We start from the raw sequence: 23253 nt of genomic DNA, 5'->3' as shown, positions 1-23253 counted from the left end.
ACCTTTTGTTGCCTGAGAACAACAGGAGTCATTTCCAATCACGATATGCTGCAGGTACTTCCGGTTATGGGAGCCGATTTGAACGTTGATTGAAATTGGCAGCATGTACATACACCAATGCTGCAGTAGTGTTCCACACTTTGATTAAACAGACTAACGAAGAATATGATTTTTGGGGAAAAATGCGCAAATTAAGGTACAAAACCTGGACAATTCCAGTCAACAGCATCATAAAGGAGCTACTCCAAATGGTCGATACAATCGATGGAAAATTTCAATCAACCCACACCCCCTCTCCCCAGCAATATTTTGCGGGATATTCCCCTAGCGAACCGGAATATCAAGTGAAATGAAAAAAAAAACTTTTGTTTGCAATCAACGGGTAACCGACTGAGAAATTGCAATTATTTATTTAATGAATATTGTTCTGCTACCGCTGCTTGCTGAAAAATGGTCGAGATCAACGGTAATTAAATGCGTGGAATAAATATTTAAAAGAAAGTAGAGCACACATTCGCACTTGGGTAACAATAGGAGAACAATACATTGTTTTTGGTTCAGGATCGATTGATTGAATACCATTTGATCAGACACTGATGACATTATAATCGTTCATCCACATTTTAGTAAGCAACGGATCGCCTGAAAACTCAATTCGCAGTTCATCCTTCTCATGTGTATCGCATGATGAATTTTGACCTTAGTTAGAAACTGGTTACTTCTCCGGGGTTCCCGAAAAATGGCAGAATGTGATCAGCGTGGTCTTGGGCACTCTAAACAACCCCGAGATTGATCCTCTTCATGAAGAGCATAATTGCTATTATCGTTCATAAACGAGGCTTTGTGTGGTAGCTTGTGTCGTTTCTCTCGCTTACGCTGACCGCGTTGACGAAATCAACAAACATGAGTGTTCCAAGAAGAACTCTCTTTTTTTCTGTGTCCACCAAAACTTTTGCACTTTTTACTCGCTTATGGGGTGTTTACACTAATGCTATTTCACTGGCGCTAATGAGCTCACCAGCATAATGTAAACAGGGCATCAGTGTCTACCAGCATGATATTTCAGGAGCAACTGAAATTCGTGCTAGTTGGCTAGTAAATTAGCGCTAACAAATCCGCACATATGTAAACACCCCATAAATCATACGAAGAACGCCCTCCACCGCTCGTGATGTGAACGACGAAGAGAAGAAGAGCATGCAGACGAAGATTTGAGTGGTGTACCGGCACTCACACTCCTCTCTCACCGAGCATTATTTACGATTTGCTTTTATGTGGCGTCCACATCATTCAATAGAGATGAGATACCGATGCTTTGAGTACCGTCGCACACGGTGAACGAATATGAGAGAAATGATGCGAATATCAGTAGCCTCGAACAATTCACTGTCAGATGGGTCTAAACAACTTTGTCCACGACATGTTGTCACTTGAATAATTACGAGTAAATATTGAACTATGCTGTCTTCTATTAAACGAATCTATCCTATTTTATCAACTTTTCTGAAGATAGGAGTCTTCTATCTGGTCTCGACCTCAAGTTATCACTAGATGATCTATTTTAGTATGGATGTGTCAATTTCAAACTAAAATTAACGCTACCGAATGTATCTCGATTATTTGAATAGATTTTAATCAAGGTTGCAAAGACTCATTTCAGCTAAAACAATGTTTTTCTAAATTATGAAATAATTAGATGCCATGATCAAATTTTGAATTGGGAGGATACAAGAAGAGGTTGCAAAGAATGTGTTTGACATATTAAACCTGTTTATTTCACTTCATGAGAGTCACAATCAGCGATTTTTCACAAACTCACTCACTCACTCACTCACTCACTCAGCGATCAGCAAATCGCTGATTGTGGCTCATAGAAAGCAAAATTTACAGGTTTTATGTTTCCAACGCATACTTTGTAACCTCTTCTTGTAAGTTACAAGTAAAACATGCCATCATACCATCTTGTGGTTTTATTATTCCGAAAAACATTATTTTAGCTGAAATGAGTCTTTACAACCTTGCTTTTAATATAATAGAAAACGTCTATTGGGTCACGATTCTGAGTTATCACTAAAAGAATTACTCTGGTGTCACCTAACAAGCCAATTTGCAACTTAACTGTCTACTGCCTTAATTGTCTTATCCAGATAAACAACTTTGCTGAAGGCAAACAAAATGATTTTGAAAAAAACGCATCAACCCCATCAAAAATAAGAATTCTATGCAACTCTCTCTATCTCTATCTAGCCAGTAAACTCTCAATTAAACTGTGCTCTGCTAAACGGATCTCGTCCATTCTTCCTCTTTGGTTGTACTCTGGCATCACCTAGTGAGTCAATTTTTTAACTAAACAGCTTACTACTGAACGGTTCTCATCCTTTGGATCAAATTTGCTCAAGACAGGAAACTTTTATCTGGTCTTGATCCTGTGTTATCACTAGATGAACTGTATTTGTACTCTCGCACTGCCTTGTGAGTCAATTCCCAATTAAACTGTTCACTACTGAACATGTCCATTTGAACAACTTTGCCAAAGGCACAAAACTTCTATCTGGGCTCGATCTTGAGTTATCAACTGAAACACTTTATTTGTACTCTGGCGCCACCAAGTAGAATGTTGACGCCACATTCGGTTACTCCACAGATCTTCTAGCAAACGGATCAACCACATATTGTGACATGCTGTTGAACACATTGCGGTAAGCTCTGCTTCTGTTGATGAAAGGGAGACTGTCTGCTACTTCCGGGCTGTACAACCAACTGTAGCTTCAAACACTTTGCATAGACAGCCAAGGACTGAACGCCTATCAAACTGATCGTTGGCCCAATGAGCGTCAGAATACACTTCCTTCTGTGGTATAGCCAAGTAACCACCAAGCCCGCTAACTACCCGATAATCGCCCTTTTTGCGATATAAGGTAAGTATAGGGTTTCCGAACTTCTATCAGTCGCAGCCTTATATACCAAAAAGGGCGATTAATGGGCTTGTTGGTTACTTGGGTACAAAGCCCATACTAATGGTTCCTTTGATGTTTCGTAGAATCCTTTTAAGATGCACCCAGTGAACTTCATTTGGGCAACTCTGAAAATGACTCAGAATGACAGCAGCTACCAAGTCAGGTCTTGTCGTCATCGCCGCATAAGTTGAACAACCTACCAATTCTCGATACGGCTTGGTGATCCTCTTCTCCTCCACTCCTTTTGGCAACTTCAGGCTATGTTGAGACTATGGGGTTGAGATCGGCTGACACTCGCTCATTTCAAATCTCCGCCTTATATCTTCGTGATATTGCTGCTGACTTATACGCATGACTTCGCTTTCTAAATCGTAGTCGATCCTTATTCCCAAAAAGTTTCTGATGTCACCGATGTCGGTCATTTCGAATTCCCGAGATAGAAGATCCTTCACCGTTTTCAATGCCTCAAGTGATCCTGCTAAGAAAATGTCATCGACGTACAACTCAATTATCAATTTCTTCGATCCGATCTATCGCGTGTACAGGCATTGGTCGTTTTTACTCCTTCGTAACTTTAGCCGTTGCTCGAAGAAATTGTGGAAGCGGTTATTCCACGCACGTGGCCTGCTTCAACCCGTAGATAGATTTTTCCTGATGACACACTAAACCTTCTCCTGCTCGACGCCTTCCTCTTAAGAAGGCTGTCTTTTCGTCCATCTGATGTACGACCAACTTCTCCTGGTTCGCAAGTGCCAACACAGTGCGTCGATCCCGTACCTTTGGTTGAATCTTCGAGCCACCAAACGTGCCTCCACAGTTCTACGTTGTGCTTCCGCTAGGGAAGTTGGGAGATCTTCAACGTAACTTGTTGTATTCAGCGCAAACGCAGCATAGTCCACTTCGTATCCTGCATGCCAGGACGAAGCGTACACTGCCCACACGAAGGGAGACCCGAGGATGAAAAAGAAGCGTTTTATCCGCAGGCCAACGGCCAACGATGCGTAAACTTTGCAGCTTTTTTCCCCCGCAAGGATATCCACAAAGCCACTTGGAGATCACCTGACCAACACACAGAAAACCAAATCGATCACTCCCAAAAATTCTTCTCCGATATTTTTAACGTCCGCACATACTGCAGTGCGAACATAGATTTGGGCCACTACTTAGGTGCAGTATGCATGCGCTCAAAACTCTCGACGGTGCATAACATCCGTCGAAGTAGAACTCCGTGACCCACCACTGAGCAATTACGGGACGCTGGATTCCGCGCAGCCGCTGGAAGCTGCACTGCCCACGGAAGAGCAGCTTGGTGCGGCTAATCTTGAATATAGATGGAGGGACATCCGTTCCGACATAAGTAGTACTACTGCAGTGGCACAAGGTACTAAAGGGTGTCCACGATGAAATTGCCACACACAAAATTGATTCGCAAAATTCGAGTTTTCATCCGATTGCCATCAAATTTTCAGGGATTGAGAAATAACTATTAAACTTCATTTTACCATTTTACTCGTATTTTATTTACAGTCCATACGCAAATGCCCGCACCTTGGCCTTAACCCCAGCCATAAGATTCTGCACAACCTGTGAATCAACCGTTTTTTGCATGTAAACCCATACTTTCTTCAGTTCCTCGACTGTTCACTACCTTAGGTCGTTTAAGAAGGTGCTGCTTCATAATCGCCCAGTACTTCTCGATGGGGCGGATCTCCGGAGTGTTGGGAGGGTTGAACATTTTCGGCACGAAATTGACCTTATTGTCCGCATACCACTTCAGCACGTCCTTGGAGTAGTGGCATGAGGCCAAATCCGGCCAGAAGATTGTTGGGACGTTGTGGGCCTTCAGGAGAGGAAGCAGCCGCTTCTGGAGGCACTCTTTTATGTACACCTGTCCGTTCATCGTGTCCTGGGTCACGAAAGGTGCACTCCGCTTCCCGCACGTGCAGATGGCTTGCCAAACCAGGAATTTCTTCGCAAATTTGGACATCTTCTGAGTGCGGACATGCTCCGGAACGCTGAACTTATCCTTGGCCGTGAAAAACAGGTTGCCGGGGATCTGTTTGAAGTCGGCCTTCACATATGTTTCGTCGTCCATGATGCAGCATTCAACTTTCGTCAGCATGTTGAGGTACAACTTCCTGGCACGGGTTTTGGCGGACTTGTTCTGCTTCTCGTCGCGATTAGGGGCCTTTTGTACCTTGAACGTTCGAAGCCCAGCCTTAGTTTTGGCCTTCTGGACAAAACTTCGGCTTAGGTGCAGCTTCTTAGCCACATCCCTAACGGAGGCGTTCGGATTTCGGTTGAAGGCCCCAACTACGCGGTTGTGATTTTTGGTGTTGTACGGAATACTTTTTCCTTCACTTCTGGACTTCCGATCGGTGGTCAACCGTTCCTCGAACCGCTTAATCACTCGCGACACCGTGGAATTCGCGATTCCCAACGTTTTAGCGATGGAACGATGTGAGAGATCCTTGTTCTCGTGATGAATGCGCAAGATTTTATCACGCACGAGCTGTTCTTTCGACTCCATTTCCGCGAGTTTTGATCACAGGACTTTAAAACTTGCAGGATGTAAATAATGCACTATGAACTAAATCCACCCAAATTTTCATTAAATTCTACCCAACGGTTAAAAAGTTAGAGCAATTTCATAGTGTGGCAATTTCATCGTGGACACCCTTTATTTTTTTTTTCAACCAGAAATGTTCAAAAAAGTTTGCCCCTACATTCACCAGAACTGTGCAATTTTTACATCAGGAATTTTCAATTCAGCTTGCCCCTCCATGCAGCAGATTGTTGCAAATCTTACACCAGAAATTTTCAATACAAACTTAGACCAGAAAATTTAAATTGACCAGAAGGTTGTAAATTTTCCACCGTTAATAAAAATTGCTACTCCAATCTTCTGATTCGTGCAGATTCCTTTTTCCATTTTCTATCAGACATTTTCAATATAGCTGGCTTCTCCCTTCATCAGAATGTTGAAGGTTTTCCACCAAATAAAGCTTTCCCCTATTTTAGGATTTTTCATCATACATTTTCAGTAAAGCAGCTTCCCTCCAATCATCCGAATGGTGCAAATTTTACACCAGAAATAATTATTAAAATTTGTTTCTCTATTCAGCAGAGGGATGCAATTTTAAGACCAAAATTTTTCCGAAAAGTTATTCATTTTGATTAGTCCCTCCATGCACCACCACCTTGATGATATTTTACACCAGAAATATTCAGTAAAAAGCTTTTGATTCGATTTACCACCACGAAGGTAAATTTTTTCAACCTTAAATTTACCTCTTCTTTTAACCCTCCAAAAAATTACACCAAGATTTTTTGTATGCACCACTGTGGTGCAATTTTTTGACCAAAAAATGTAATTTAAACTTGTCCCTTCACGCACCTTTGTGGTGCAATTTTCAGGCATCATCTCAAAGGAATTGACGCAATAAAAGGTTTTCAGTGCACTTATATTATGAAATGAAGTTATTTTACCTTCAAATCAAGTTATCAAGAAATCAAGTTATTTTATATTCTAATTTTGAAAATTTGAAAATAAAAATCTTATTTATAAAAGAGGGGGCAATTGCCCCACCTTGCCCCACCCTGTGCACGCCAGTGCTGAACGCCTATCAAACTGATCGTTGGCCCAATGAGCGTCAGAATACACTTCCACGGCTGGTACATCATTCCTTCTGCGGTATACCAAGCCCATAGTAATGGATCCTTTGATGTATCGTAGAATCCTTTTAAGATGCACCCAGTGAACTTCATTTGGGCAACTCTGGAACTGACTCAGAAAGTTAACAGCAGCTGCCAAGTCAGGTCTTGTCGTCATTGCCGCATAGGTTGAACAACCTACCAATTCTCGATACGGCTTGGCGATCCTCTTCTCCTCCACTCCTTTTGGCAATTTCAGACTATGTTCGAATGGAGTTGAGATCGGCTTACACTCGCTCATTTCAAATCTCCGCATAATATCTTCGTGATATTGCTGCTGACTTAATCTGACTTAATTTCTAAATCGTAGTCGATCCTTATTCCCAAAAAGTTTCTGATGTCACCGATGTCGGTCATTTCAGCCGTTGCTCGAAGAAATTGTGGAAGCGGTTATTCCACGCACGTGGCCTGCTTCAATCCGTAGATAGATTTCTCCAGACGACACACTAAACCTTCTCCTGCTCGATGCCTTCCAGTTGCATCATGTACATTTCCTCGTTAACGTTCCTTTTGAGAAGGCTGTCTTTTCGTCCATTTGATGTACGACCAACTTCTCCTGGTTCGCAAGTGCCAACACAGTGCGTCGATCCCGTACCTTTGGCTGAATCCTCGAGCCACCAAACGTGCCTCCACAGTTCTACGTTGTGCTTCCGCTAGGGAAGTTGGGATATTTTCATCGTAACTTGTTGTATTCAGCCCAAACACAGCATAGTCCACTTCGTAGCCTGCATGCCAGGACGAAGCGTACACTGCCCACACGAAGGGAGACCCGAGGACGATAAAGAAGCGTTTTAACCGCAGGCCAACGGTTAACGATGCGTAAACTTTGCAGCTTTTTTCCCCCGCAAGGATATCAACAAAGCCACTTGGAGATCACCTGACCAACACACAGAAAACCAAATCGATCACTCCGAAAAATTCTTCTCCAACATTATCAATGTCCGCACATACTGCAGTGCGAACATAGATTCGGACCACTACTTATGTGCAGTATGCATGCGCTCAAAACTCTCGACGGTGCATAACATCCGTCGAAGTAGAACTCCGTGACCCACCACTGAGCAATTACGGGACGCCGGATTCCACGCAGCCGCTGGAAGCTGCACTGCCCACGGAAGAGCAGCTTGGTGCGGCTAATCTTGAATATAGATGGAGGGACATCCGTTCCGACATAAGTAGTATTGCTGCAGTGGCACTAGGTACTGGGTACTGCGATTCCGGACCGAAGAAATTACTGGTTTGACGGCGAATGCTAAGTTGAGGAGAATAATCCAGCATGGGCGAAAATACTGCAACAACGCAGGAGATTGAATGTGGAGCGATACAGACAAGCACGAATCAGACAAAACTCGATTTTTCGAAGGAAGAAGCGTGAGCAGGAAGACCGAGATCGCGATAGAAAATCTGTACTGCGTAAACGACTCACGTAAGTTCTATGAGAAGCTAAATAGTTCGCGCAAAGGCTACGTGCCGCAAGCCGATATGTGCAAGGACTTGGACGGTAACCTTCTCACGGACGAGTGTGAGGTGATTGAGAGGTGGAAGCAGTACTATGACGAGCACCTCAACGGTGATGTAGCAGAAATCGAAGGTGACACGGCAACATATCTTGGAGCACGCGCTGAAGACGACAGGCTACCGGCCCCTGATCTTCAAGAAGTTGAGGAGGAGATCGGTTGGCTGAAAAACAACAAAGCGGTGGTGAAGCACTGGCTAAAGCACTGCACTTGGTAATAGACAAGATTTGGGAGGAGGAGATATTACCGAAGGAGTGGATGGATGGTGTCGGTTCTGCATTTTCTAAACAAAGAAAAGAAAATGAACTCTCCGCAGAATCGGATCATTTCAAGCAATATCATTTTCGTGTAAGTCATCGTGTTTCTTGTTATCGAGTCACGATGAACATTACTCTTTTCAAACATGACTGGACTATCACTTGTTTCGTTCGTCAAGTGATTCAGTTAATTTCATTTGAAGCAAAGACTTGTTTCAATTTACTCAATGAATGACTCGAAAACTGTTTCCTTCGTTTTTTTCCACATTCACTTCAATTCTGAGCTCATTCGACTTTTCACGACCTGACGACGCATGCATCAAGATATAGAATCCGGATAATATCCACACAATATCGATTGCCGATAGGGATGGCATTCGGATTATATGTAGTTATAATATATTATTTTATATTAAACAAAAAAAAAATTAACGAGACTATTCTGGAGTCCAAGATGGCAGTCATCGGGGTCAGGGAAAGTCTCAAATACCCAACAATACGGGGATTTGTGGAACGGGGATTACGCGAAGGTGCCGAAAATCGATATCCTACGCCATTTTGGAATTCAAGATAGTGGCCATTGGTTTTATGAAGCGTCAAGTACACTAAGATATTGTTATTTTCGGAACGGGAACAACGCGTAGATTCCAAAAATCGATATCGCTATGTTGGAATCCAATTTGGCGGCCATTAGGATTCAGAAAGTGTCAACTATCCTACAATATGGGTATTTTCGGAACAGTGATTTCGACAATCGATATTTGACGCCATTTTGGAATCTAAGATGGTGGTCATCAAGTTTCATAAAACATGTCCAATACCCTCAGATATGGATATTTTCGGAACGGAGACAACGCGTGGCTGCCGAAAATCGATATCCGATGCTATGTTGGACTCCAATATGGCGGCCATAGAGTTTCAGAAAATGTGTCAAATACCCTACAATATGGTTATTTTTGGAACAGGGACAACGCGTAGATTCCAAAAATCGATATCAGATACCACTTTGTAATCTAATATGGCGGCCATCAGGGTTCACAAAGTGTTAAATACCCTACAATATGAGTATTTTGGAACGAGGACGACGTGTCAATGCCGAAAATCGATATCCGATGCCACTTTGGAATCCAATATCATCGGGTTTCACAAAAAAAAGTGTCAAATACCCTAAGATCTGGGTATTTCGGAACGAGAACGACGCGTAGATGCTGAAAATCGATATTCGATGCCATTTGTAGGCTATTTGACACTTCTCCTGAAATTCGGAAGCCACCATCTTGAATTTCAAGATGGCGTCGGCCAAACGTCTCATCCCCATTCTGAAAATAATCATATTTTAGGATATTTGACACTTCTCCGCAAATCGGAAGCCGCCGCACAGCGGTGCCAAGGGTATCAAAACCCGCGCTTTTTTATTTACGCTGAAATGGTTGATTAAAGGTACTAGGTGTCTTCTGGGAAGTTTCTCGGGCTACAACACTCCTTCTTATGGTAAAAGAAAATTTTAAGATTAATCCACCTAAAAGTGAGATGCAAAATTTATTTTTATAATATAATGAGATAAAAAATAATTGTGTCCGACAAAGCTGTAGGGAACATTACTGTGAACAGCTTTGCTAAGGACTATACATCGTTAAAATCAGTTTTGTATCTGTAACTTTTTATACAATATTTAAACATGTCTTGAATGTTGTACAAAGATGTTAAGAATATCAAATTACATATCTTTTCAGAAGACTGCAAATTGCTATCATCAATATTTGAAAAGTTATTTACATTTATTGGTTGAAAATTACTCATCTTCCAATACCAATAACTTCTAAACGGGCAAAAACGAGCAGGCCATTTGAGCAATTGAAAGTACAAGAAAATGCAATAAACTGGTGAAGAAACCAGACCGCCTCCAAGTGACCCTTCACCGAAATACTTGCATTGAAACTTGTCCTTTTTCAGAATTTGAAATGCCGATTTTGCGAAACCACGGGACTGCTATCGAGTAGGTGTGAAAAGAGGCATACAAATGGATAACCAAGCAACCTGGGTTATTTCTAGTGACTAACAAAGTGACTCGGGATCAAAACGTCAAACGAAATTAACTGCAAGAGGTTCGAAAGCTACGGAATAGAAACGGCTCGTAAACTAGTCGATCTATATCCATGGTACTATCTTCCCGTGTCTGTTCATAATGTGCTAATACACGGGGCGAAAGTGATTTCTTCGTTTCTAATACCCATTGGGCAACTGTCTGAAGAGGCCCAGGAAAGCAGAAACAACGATACCAAGTAACACAGAATCTACCACACAAGAAAGTTTTCCAAAGCAGCCACGAATACAGATCTTCTTCACCGTCTTCTGGAATCCTCCGATCCGTTAATTTCCAACATGTAGGAACTAATGAAAAACAAAAGTGACGTTTGCTCCGGGGATGCTCTTCAACTTTTGGTGATATCGACGAAGAGGAAACTGCAAGCGCTCCTTGAGATTCGTACAATTTGAATCGGAATGTAATGAACATTAAACATGAATGATTTTGGTATTGTTTATTGACTAAATCGAAAAATATTTAAAGTACATAAGCAATTCAGTCAAGGGTCGTTTGGGGTGGTCTGGTTTTGATCCCGAGTCATTTTGTTAGTCATAAGAAATAACTAAGGTTGCTTGGTTATCCATTTGTATGCTTCTTTTCACACCTACTCGATAGCAGTCCCGTGGTTTCACAAAATCGCCATTTCAAATTCTGAAAAGTGACAAGTTTTAACACAAGTATTTTGGTTAAGGGTCAAGTGGGGGCGGTCTGGTTTCTTCACTATTTTATTGCATTTTCTTGTACTTTCAATTGCTCAAAGAATGGCCTGCTCGATTTTGCCCGTTTAGAAGTTATTGGTATTGGAAGTTGGGTAATTTTCAACTTTTCAAATATTAATGATAGCAATTTGCAGTTTTCTGAAAAGATACGTAATTTGATATTTCTAACATCTTTGTAGAACATGCCAGACATGTACAAATATTGTAAAAAAAGTTACAGATACAAAACTGATTTAAACGATGTCTCCACAAAAAAACCTTCATATCTCAGCAGCTATAAGAGCTAGAAAGTTATAGTCTTCAGCAAAGTTGTTCACAGTAATGTTCGCTACAGCTTTGTCGGACACAATTATTTTGTATCTCATTATATAAAAAATATAAATTTTGCATCTCACTTTTAGGTGGATTAATTTTTAATTTTCTTTTACCACAAGAAGGAGTGTTGTAGCCCGAGAAACTTTCCAGAAGACACCCAGTACCTTTAATCAACCATTTCAGCGTAAATAAAAAAGCGCGTGATTTGATACCCTTAGCACCACTGTGCGCCGTCTTGGATTACAAAATGGCGTCGGATATCGATTTTCGGCTTCTAGACGTTACCCTGATTCGAAAAAAAAACCGTTTGTATGGGTATTTGATAGAATTTACAACTCTTTCTAAAACCGGAAACCGCCATCATGGATTTCAAAATGGCGTCGGATATTGATTTTCAATCTCCAGGCGTCACCCCGATTCCATAAATACCCATATTGATGGAACGGCATTAGAATTTCCCATTTTTTCTGAAATAGGAATTCACCATATTGGATTTAAAAATGGCGTTGGCACTATCCCGATTCCAAAAATACCTATATTGATGGGTATTCAACAGTATTTCCATAGAGGTAACTCTAAGACTAGTAGGTCCCGAAGAAACGTGCTCAACTTTTTGGCTCAGCTCTGGTACTATCTTCGGTCCCAAGCTAATCGTTGCACCCCTCGAAACATAGGAAAATCTATGAACCCCTCATTTTATCTGTCAAACTTTCATAGCGAATCAAAATAAACATAGTGTAGTACTAGAATTTCGACTATAATGGGGAACGTTAATCTATTCGCTTTGACCAATAGGCTAGTCAAGTAGTGAGCCAATTTTAAATCTTTAGCTTCCTCCGGTTGGTATTTCCCACTTAACCTGAAATCGGAAGCCGCCATCATGGATTTCGAAATGGCGTCGCATATCAATTTTCGATCTGTAGACTTCATAGCGATTACAAAAATACCAATATTGATGTGTTTTTGACTGTATTTCCACTTTTTCGTTAATCTTCGATTTCAAAATGGCGTCGGATATCGATTTTCATCCTCTAGACATCACCCCGATTCCCAAAATACCTTTATTGTTGCCATACATCAACAGGCTGGCTGTAGCCCAAATGATGTTAATAATACTAATCATAAAAATAATAATAGTAAAATTACATGTCAAATAATCACAGAAAGAAAAACAAAGCAACATGGTCAGAATGTAAAAAAAACATAAATGGAAATACACTAATTTTCTCTGTCAGTTACTGCGGCCGGCGAAAACAGATGAGAATCTCCGACGAAGCGCATCACGTGTGAGGTGAAAGTCGAATACAGATGCGACTCTATTGAACACACGATGTAGTCCGTAAATCGCACCATATGCCCCGTAGTTCGTGTGACGCAGTGGCAGTCTCAGCATGAGGTTGTTACGGAGTGGTCGGGGTTGCACGTTTAGGTCAATTTGCCTTAGGATAGCCTCACAATCTATTCGTCCCTGTAGAGTGTCGGCGATAATCAAAGCTCTGTTGGTGTCCCTTCTAATCCGGAGAGGTTCAAGGTTTATCAGTTGGCAGCGACTCTCGTAGCTGGGCAGCCAAAGCGGATCTCTCCAGGGCAGTCTACGAAGCGCAAAACGAAGAAAGCGACGTTGAACAGATTCGATTCTCTCGGCACCATTGTTGTAATTCGGATTCCAAACCGCAGAACAATACTCAAGCGTCGATCGTACGAGGGAGCAGTAAAGAGATTTTAAGCAGTAGACATCGGTGAAATTCTTAGCTATCCTGAAGATGAATCCTAAAGTCCTAGACGACTTATCGATGACATAAGAAATGTGATGCCTGAATGTTAGCTGTGAATCCAACACCACACCCAGGTCTTTCACTTGATTCACGCGTTCGAGTGTCGTTCCAAGCAGGTCATAGCTGAATACAATCGGTTGCTTTTTTCGTGAGAACGTTATGGCAGAGCACTTTGCTGGGTTCACTACCATTCGATTTAAAGTACACCAACTGGCAAAGACATTAAGCTGATGTTGAAGATTGTGGCAGTCAGCGATCGAGCAAATTCGTAAAAATATTTTGAGGTCGTCTGCATATGCTAATCGAGGTCCTTCGATAACCAGGTTCACGTCGTTGAAGTAGAGTAGAAAAATCAACGGTCCCAGATGGCTTCCCTGCGGTATACCTGATGTGGCAAAGAAGCTAGCTGATTTGCAATCTCCTAAAGCAACCATAAGTTGGCGACCAGTAAGATACGAACGGAACCAACTCAAGAGATTACCGCTCACCCCAAGCCTGTCAAGTTTAGCAATCGCAATGTCATGATTCAACTTATCGAACGCCGCGGATAGATCGGTATATATAACGCCCGTCTGAACCCGTTCAGTCATACTATCGGTAATGTAGGATGTGAGGCATAGCAGATTGGTGGTTGTAGAGCGACCGCCAGTAAACCCGTGTTGATCAGCACTCAGATACTGCTTGCTGTGAGAGAGCAACGGTTCCATAATAACAAGCTCGAATAGTTTCGAAACAGCACTCAGCGATGTAATTCCACGATAGTTATCCACGGCTCGTTTGCTTCCCTTTTTGTGGACAGGAAACATGTGTGCACATTTCCAGAAGGATGGAAATATACCACTGGAGAGAGACATCCGGAATAGACGGTGAAGTGGAGTTAACAAGCAAGCAATATGTTTCTTCAAAAACACGGACGGAACTCCATCGGGTCCAGGGTTGAAGGACGATTTGAGCTGCGTTGCAGCGTTAGAAATCATCTCAACGTTGACATCAATTGCACTCAGCGTTTGACCATTTAGTGGGATGTTCCTGGCTGCGAGGGAAACATGGTCGTCACTTAGTCTCTCATCAGTGAACACACTGGCAAAATTGACAGAAAAAAGGCGACAAATATCCTGCGGAGTGGAAGCGACTTCACTGTTCAATTCCATTGACGATGGGAGGCCAGATTCTCTACGTTGCTCGTTCACGTAGTTTCAGAAGGATTTCGGGTGAAGTTTAAGGTTACGCTGAATACCTCGTTGAAATCGCAGAAAGCATCGACGACTGGCTCGCTGATACTCGTGATTAAGCCTCACGTAGTGATGTTTCAGAGGAAGCGTGCGATACTTCGTAAATCTTCTCAATGCTGCTCTCTTGATCGACTTCAACCTACGCAGCTCAATCGTCTGCCAGGGAGGGTGAGAGTCTTTGCGTTGAATTCTTTTCGGGACGTGTCTGTCAATGACATATGCCAAGACATGAGAAAAAGTTTGCGCAGTGGCCTCAACGTCGTCATGATCGAGAATGTTCTCCCAGTCCATGTTTGACAACACATCTACAATGCTTCGATGGTCGGTCTTTCGAAAGTCATAAGAAACCGCAGCAGGAAGACTATCGAAATCACGAACGAGATTGTCCTCAACAGTGACAATCAGAGGAGGGTGGTGCGGAACAAGCTTAACTAGTGGACAAGGTGCTGTGGAAATGAACCGAGCATTGTCCTGAGTGCTCACGAAGCAGAGGTCCAAACTACGGTTGTTCTCGTTGACTACGTAGTTAATTTGAGAAAGCGTTGCTACGCTATAGTTATCGAGAAGGCCGATAGCTCCTGCATGAAATACAGAACGTTCTGGATCTGGATAGAGGAAGCCGCTATGGGATGGTCTCCACGAAACGCCTGCTAGGTTAAAGTCCCCAAAAATGAATAGCTCATCAATTGGAGTCGCTCTTTCCATTACTGTGAAGACTGATTGACAGTGAGTCTCGATGAGTTCAAGATCACGAACTCGATCTGGTGGCATGTACAATGCGCACAAAAATAATGTGCGATCGCCCAATTTAATGGCTGTCCAAACCTGTTCCACACTGTTCCACGATTCATTTTCGATTGCTCTCGCCTCCAATCCGGAACGGACAGCCACAAGAACGCCACCACCAGTAGATTTTCGGCTATTGTTTGGATTCCGATCGCAACGAAAAACCTCATAATCGGATCCGAACACCTGGCTGGAAAGCGTTCGCGAATCGAGCCACGTCTCGCATAGGACAATCACATCATAGCAACGATCCGATACAGCAAGCCGGTAGTCGTCAACATCAGAATTTATTCCGCCGGCGTTTTGGAAGAAAATCACGATGTCCTGCTTGCGGCTTACAATCGAACGTCTGTTCTCCCTAGAAATCAAGGAAGCATCAGGCAGCGAATGAACATTAACAATACCATGCGGATACTCGCCATAGTGACTGGGTTGGAAGACCCCCTCTCCACATCCGACTACAGTTCCGGAACGACTATGGTGAGCGGCGGCAAGTATTTGACAGTATTTCACACTTTTTCTTAAACTGGAAGCTACCATCTTGGATTTAAAAATAGCGTCACATATCAATTTTCGATCTCTAAACCTCATCCCGATTAAAAAAATACCCACATTGATTGGTAAACAAACCATCCGACAATGATAAATTTGACATCCACGTGCACAGATCTATGTGCATACGCTTAAATGAACCATGAACATTTCATTTGACAATGAAAGAAGAAATGAAGACTAGTCAAGCCAAAACAAACAGCATGAAAACTGATCGAAAGTGGTTCTGTTGATGTTGACGGGGATCTGCTCGAAGAGAAGACAGAATGACTTTCAATTGAAAGTGATGGTTGACTGCTTCATCGTCACTTGACGATTTTCGATTGAAAGTGTCCTTGTGGGGTCCTGGTCGTATGCCCAATCTACAAAAAGAGCGACCAGTTGGATTGCTGCAACTACCGTGCGATTACACTGCTGAGCGCTGCCTACAAGGTACTCTCCAAATTCTATGCCGCCGCCTGGCACCATTTGCAAGAGAGTTCGTGGGGCAATACCAGGCGGGAAGGATAGGTGCCCGCGCTACCACGGACCAAATTTTCGCAATTCGGCGGGTTCTGCAGAAGTACCGCCAATACAACGAGGCCACACATCATTTGTTCATCGATTTCAAATTCGCATACGGCACAAGCGATCGAGATACGCTATGGCAGATTATGCACGAGTACGGATCTCCGGATAAACTGACGCGATCAGGGACACTCTCAAGTCCCTTTGAACCATTGAAGGGGGTTACGGCAAGGTGATGGACTCTCGTGTCTGTTATTTAACATCGCCTTATGAGGTGTCATAAGAAGAACTGGGGTAGACACTAGTGGCCCGATCTAACGATCTAGCCCCCTCTCCCCGTTTGTCACGTTTTTTCCTGATCCTAATACATTGCTTAACACAAAATTAGAGTGTGACAGAATGTATGCATCACCCCTTATAATATTTACCTCGGTTAAACATGCATGATTTTACATACCACGCGATATAGTAGTTTCAAATATATCATTTATAGTCATAATCCAGACTTTACGGAACCAGATACTGTAAGCCTTCAAACAGATGCCAATGTGTCTATATGACAATGAAATTATTTGAAATATTCGTTCATGTGCATATCCTATGATTTGATATGCAGCATGATTCAATTATGACTATGGCCTAAAGAACCGGATTACAAGATCCCCCTTACCGTATCGTATTGCGGAATCTATGAAACGGAATTTCGAATCCCAGACGCCCATATGTTATCAGATGCACTACAATCTGATTTCATTGATCATAGCTTGTCATTTTTTTTAACTAGTTCGTTTATTTACTAGACTCAGTCGTGTATGACAATTTGGCATGATATGATATCATAACCTCAATGTAATTATATCCCAACAAACCGTTCACAGGAATTCACAGATCTGCGTTCCGAAAAAGAGGCCAAAATCATTTCAAATCATCTCCATTCACTTGATACTACCTATTTGACATGATTTGACATGCCACAAGATGCTGCACCAAACAACCGATTCGCGTGAAAATTTAAAACATTTGGTCAAACTGGTTGAAAAAGTACCAAAAGTACACAGACATATTTACATCCCCCAAAAACGAGAAGGGTTCTAAGGGGGTGGTACCTACAATAAAAGTTAGTTCAACTATTCCCCTTGAATAAAAATCCAAGTTTATAAAAATCGGATGAGGCATTGCTGAGAACGAGTTTGTTGAAACGAATTCGTTCGTCCTGGTACTTTCCGGGTTAATATTGCAAAAATATTTTCTCGATCCGGTTCTGGTTAATAGTAGCATTGAGCTGTATTGGAATCGCGAGAGTCAGATCCGTATCAATCATCCACATTGTAATCGACGACCAAAAGATGATTTATCACGATTTGACAGAGCAGATGAAGCCGATGTGGCATCTTGAGGGTGTGCGCATAGCTTCGGTAGTAACTTCACCGACTGGAATTCTTCCTCTCATACGTTCGCTTGAAGTGAGCTAGAGCATTACACTAGTAGCAGCTTAGCAAACAAACTCAAAGAGAACATTGATAATTTCCTTTCCCAACAAGGCAATGGCGAATAATTGGAAAAGTTCATGTACGAATACAAATACCAGTGAAAGCAGCATCAACCATTTACCAGTACCTGTCTTAACTTCTCTCTACCCGCGAAACATAAAACTTTCTGATCTGTTTTTCTTCTGAGCTACGCTAAACATCCCCGGTAATCACATACCATGCCAAATGGTCCAGCTAATGTTGATGAACACGCAAAAATGGTAAACGCGGAATCCAACTTTTTGCACCTCTCCTTTTCTCCGCCTGGTCCGGACATGCCAGGGAGAACGTAAGTTGGTCAGTTTTGTGCTCTGCCTTGCAAATTCGTGAGTCAATAACCTCCCCCTCCCTCTCGAAACCTCTATACCGGAACGGATACCTACAAACGGTGCTAAATGTGGTGAAAACTATTTGCTCTTTCCCAGCTGGAGCTTGTGAAAGTGTGCTTTCTGTTAGATCAAAAACAATGTGAGTGCGTGTCATTTGTGCCGCTCTGATTGAATTACCGGACCGAAATTACCTTGAACCTATATTGATTAGTTTCCAGATCTAAACATGCACTCTACGGGTAGGATTGGTATTGCGCATTCAAAGGGGGTGGGGGACAGTTTGGTTAAATAGAACAGAGATGCATATGAATATTTTGGTTGGCTTAAAGTTGGTATTTGAGATTCAGAGGCTTACCGCTTCGCAGCAGTCCAGATCCAGCAGGAACACGGCGCAGCGTTCACATTTGAGCAACTCGCGTGCTTCGGTCATGATCTTCGTCACCAAGCACTCCAGGTTGTTCTGTTCGGCGAAGATGTTTCGCGCCAGGTTCAGCAGGATCTGATTCCGGCGGTACTCCTGGACGGACATTTCGAACAGTTGAGCATTTTGAATCCCGATGCCGCAGAAGGTCAGATAGCGACGAAAGATTTCCACATCCCGCTCGGTGAACTCGGGAGACCCTGTTGAGGAGGATTTGCTGCATTAGGAGCACACATCAACGAACGTCGTCGAAAGCAGCTTACCATTAGTCTTGTTGATTATTTGCGCTACACCGATGACATGCCCCTCGTAGTTGCAAATCGGCATCGATAGGATGATGTGAGTTTTGTAGCCAGTTTTCTGGTCGACCTCACTGTTGAACCGTGGGTCCTTGTAGGCTTCCTTGATGTTGATGGTTTCGTTGGTTTGAGCGACCGTACCGGCGATGCCCACGCCGAAGGGAATGATCAGTTCGTCCTGTTTGGCCCGGCGAACCGCTTCGTCGAGAGCTGAAAAATCGGGAAATCATTACAGCAGGATAAATGGCAGAAGGAAACACAGAGTATTCCTAATATCAATGTTACTAAATTCACTTGTCATAGCCATTCATCCTTGACAACAGAGCAAACATCAATTATTTTCGCCAACATACGCATACTCCATCACCGCCTAAACTGTATCCTGAAGTACATAAATAACACACGTAAACTGCGGGAGAGTCGAAGAAAAATGACTTTCCCATTCTCCACATTGCATGCCATCGTATGGTTTTTGGTGAAACTGGAACAACCTACGTGTTCACAGCATTAAATATTGATGTCTCCTGATGTGCTGACCGAGAGAGTAGACGACGACGACGACGACAACGATGGTCATTGCTAAACGTAAACGACACTACCCTAATTGATGATTAATCGCCCCTCTGAACTCCGCTTCACATTCTCCAAGCTCAACGCAAACCAACCTCAGCCGCCACCAGCATGTGATGTGGGTTTTTCGAGCATAAAAACAAATGTCGTTTATCGGAATATGGATGGGCACAAAAACAACAAAATGAGAAACCAGGTCAGGGTTGTTGTGGGTGGTACTTACGGGTGTTTTGTGTAACGTCGAACAGCTTGGCGACTAGGTACTTTCCACTGGGTGGGCCTTTGACTAGAAATAGTGAACCACGATCGGCATGCGTCAGGAGGCTGACGTTGACTAGAATCTTGTGGCACAGGACGTCGATGTCCAGCTCGTTGGCCACGTCTCGGATCAGTTCCATGAACAGATCGCCTTCGTCCAAGTCCGCCAGGTGGCTGCGGTTCGAGATGGAACCACGAGAGGTGGGCGATCGACATTTCTGAAATGGCAGATGGAGATGGAAGGCAGTGGTTAGTTGGATGTTTTCAGTAGTTTCAGATTGGGCAGGTTGCAAACATGATTTTTGATCTGTTCATTAATATACACCCGACTCTTTTCTTGAACGGTTACATTTTTTTCAATTCTCATGTTCTGTGCTAAACTTAAAAACTTTATATGGTTATCATATTTTTCTTTGGGTGGATTTTGATCTTTTAAAACCAATATCGCTTAAATTAGAAATATTGCATGCAATATTGTAAACGATTTCGATGTTTATGCCAACTGTTTAATTAAACGAGGGGAGATTTTACGCGATCAGAGATGTTTTGCCTCAGAACATCCCGGCGGCGCCAACTGGGATTGAACCCTGGCCTGCTTGGGTGAGAGGTAATCACGCTTACCACTAAACCACCGGCGCCGCTTAAAAATAGTTTTTTTTAACGGATAGAATGACTATTTGGCAAATAGTAGGTATGCGTTGAAAAGTGTAAGTTGATCGATATTCTTTTTAAACATTTCCTCCTATTGCATGTCAAATTTTAGTCATTGATATTGATAATGCGCAGATAAAATATGTTAATGATGCGTAAAACGAAAACGTTCTGTGAAAGCTTGAGCATTTTCAGAGGGTGCCAAATTAATATTCCAAAAGTCAAAGTTTCCAGTTTGCCGGCTTTTTTGTCCGCTAGACTATGAATATAGTGACTATAATCAAATCGACTTGAGAACTTTTTCAAATGATGAATGGTACCATAGACCCCGCTAATCTGAACGACACACAGCACCAAATTTCTCGATAATTTTTATTCCACTATCTTCACTCACTGCTCAATCGCTTATCATGCAAAAGTTATAAACCCCAGAATAATGAGCAGATTAAGGCTCAACTACATGCTTTCCCATCCATAATCCCATTATAATAACATTTCTCGTTTCGCCTTCACCGTACCAAGCCCGTATCTTCCAGACGGCAGTCTGTCAGAAAAACACACATAATAGAACGCCCCGTACCCTGGATTCCTCACGATTATGAAATTTCCCTCCGATCCAGGCTGTACTATGAAAAAAGAATATGCACCGGCAAAAAAAAAACTGAAAACTTGATTAATTCTACAAAACTTTGTCCTCTTCACCGCCACTGCTTCAGCAGCAGCACGTTCAAGCGCAATTACACCGAAGCTGGTCGAACGACAGCTGAGACCGACGCACATAGGGGTTTTTGATCAATCTAGCTGGCCAACATTGTGTTTGAGTTGTAACTGCTAAAAAATGCGATTTAATGGTGCATTTTTAGAAACCAATTACCAGTAGTGTACGTCGGTGTCTCTGATAGCCTAGTCCAGCGGTATAGCCTAGTATCATTGCTGAGATCCAGTGGTCCCTGGATCTCAGCAATGATATCATTCTAGCGTTATTTGATTCATCATTATGAATTTTTGTCCAGAATGAATGAGACAGAATGCAGTATGAAACATGTTCACTGAACAGCCATTAGAATACAGCCATTTTAAAAGGCAAGTTAGAAAGGTTGAAAAGGCCTGACATAGTCAGTGTTGGGGTTAAAACCGACCGACCTCCAACACAGTAAGGGAATTGTAGCCAGCGGAAGAACGTTTCCTGGTGCTGGGGTGTTGAGGTATTCGCTCTCTTGTTGATAGGAATTCATTAGGATTCCGTCTCGTCGTCAATCCAATTGGAGGTTTCGTTCAAAGTAGGCAATAAGCAGCACTTATATTAATATTCACAACACTAGTATACACATACTATATTTATTAATAAAATACCGGACTATAATACAAAATTTACAGAAACGTTTAACACATTAAAAATTGTCGTACTGAGCCTTGGACTGGATTTCCTGTCAGGCCTTGCCTGTGTGGTTAGTCTTCGAATTCCGATCGGCCTCCGATTGCATAGAGAGTCCTCTCTATTGCCTCCATACTCTCACACTGTACTGTAGCCATAGTCCACAGTGTAGAGTTCGTGATGATGATAAAGTGGGTGAGGTGAGTGAAAGAAGGGGGGGGGGGGGTGTTGTGATTTACTTTGAGTGACCAACAGAATCCAGGGTTGAATTGTTGGGCTCACTCCCGAACAGTCAGTAAAGGCATGGGTTCGGTTTCCCGTCCACTCAAGGACCTCTTTAGAGTAGTGCTACACAATATACAAATCATAAAGCTCTCAATTAATAACAGCTGGTTACTAACTGATTTTTTAGATGTGATCGCTTCGCCCACCTCAAATCCATCCCCTTTCAAAAGCTCTCATAATTGTGATACATTACTTTAAGAGGGATTTTTAACCGTTGGCTAGTTCATCTCTATAAAATAGGAGGCGCCAGAGGGGGGGTTACAGAGTTGGCATAAGATTCACATGTACTCAAATAGAAGCAATTAAAACAATGATATAGCATGATATAGGAATGTTCTACTTAATGTACATGCAAATATGTTCTCTCTAATCGACACTGGCGTATCGGTAGAACTAGTCTGCAATCAGCCATCCCAAGTAACAATTTTGGTTTTATGAGGGTTTTGGAGAACATGATTTAGAGTTGTAGCATGCTTTAAAACCTCGATAAAACTTGCAATGTTACTTGGGATAACACATAAAAGAGTGCCATTCATAAAGCGTCATTAATTCGGTTTGTTAGGTATCTGAGAAGTAAAGGGGCCATGCATTTATTATGTTACGCAAAATTGTAGAAAAATTAAACCCTTTAGAGCGTGACATAATTTATGTATCACCCAAAAATACTGTCACCAATCCTGCCATGCTTGATTCTCGGACTTCGTTCACAAATAAGAATCGGGAGGCGATAATAACGAAACTCTACGCAGTATTACAGAAAAATAGTCAATAGACGTCATTTAAGGCTCAAATGTCAATCATTCAAGTACTTACTTGTATTTGTTTTCCAATTTGATGGTATTTGTGTTTTCGAGAATATAATAAATTAATAGGAAAGGTTATTTCCATAACTAAATCCTACTTTCTAAGCAAGATTATGCATGAATAAAACTAGTTTACTTTTTTTTATGGCAAATCACACAATTTGAGCATATTAATATGACGTTGCCGTTTCCATTCTTTTTGGATTATCGAAAATTTCTGTTCGGATTATACCGTATGCGTGATAATGCGTGATAGAGGGGGATGTTTCTCAGAGTCTTAAACTATGCTAATCATCGATCGAGTTCCCACTTGCTG

The 23253-nt window shown here is 42.2% G+C and overlaps 1 protein-coding gene across 6 annotated transcripts in view; it reads right to left on the bottom strand.

Moving 5' to 3' along the window:
* The window catches only part of Pde6 (phosphodiesterase 6), a 388896-nt gene that overhangs the window by 138824 nt on the left and 226819 nt on the right, over window positions 1-23253 (bottom strand). For all 6 annotated transcript variants that reach the window (XM_065222467.1, XM_065222466.1, XM_065222469.1 and 3 more), the window contains 3 exons: window positions 19789-20041; window positions 18960-19205; window positions 18631-18896 (listed from right to left, as the gene is read on the bottom strand). In XM_065222467.1, coding sequence (XP_065078539.1) covers window positions 18631-18896; window positions 18960-19205; window positions 19789-20041 — 765 coding nt within the window. The remainder of the gene's footprint in view (window positions 1-18630; window positions 18897-18959; window positions 19206-19788; window positions 20042-23253) is intronic.

The sequence above is a fragment of the Ochlerotatus camptorhynchus genome, unplaced genomic scaffold (genome assembly GCF_037179485.1).
Source record: "Ochlerotatus camptorhynchus isolate MF236.1 unplaced genomic scaffold, CSIRO-AGI_Acam_v1.1 ptg000170l, whole genome shotgun sequence".
Taxonomy (NCBI): domain Eukaryota; kingdom Metazoa; phylum Arthropoda; class Insecta; order Diptera; family Culicidae; genus Ochlerotatus; species Ochlerotatus camptorhynchus.
The sequence above is the reverse complement of the archived record's forward strand: the minus strand, read 5'-3'. Positions and strand labels throughout refer to the sequence as shown.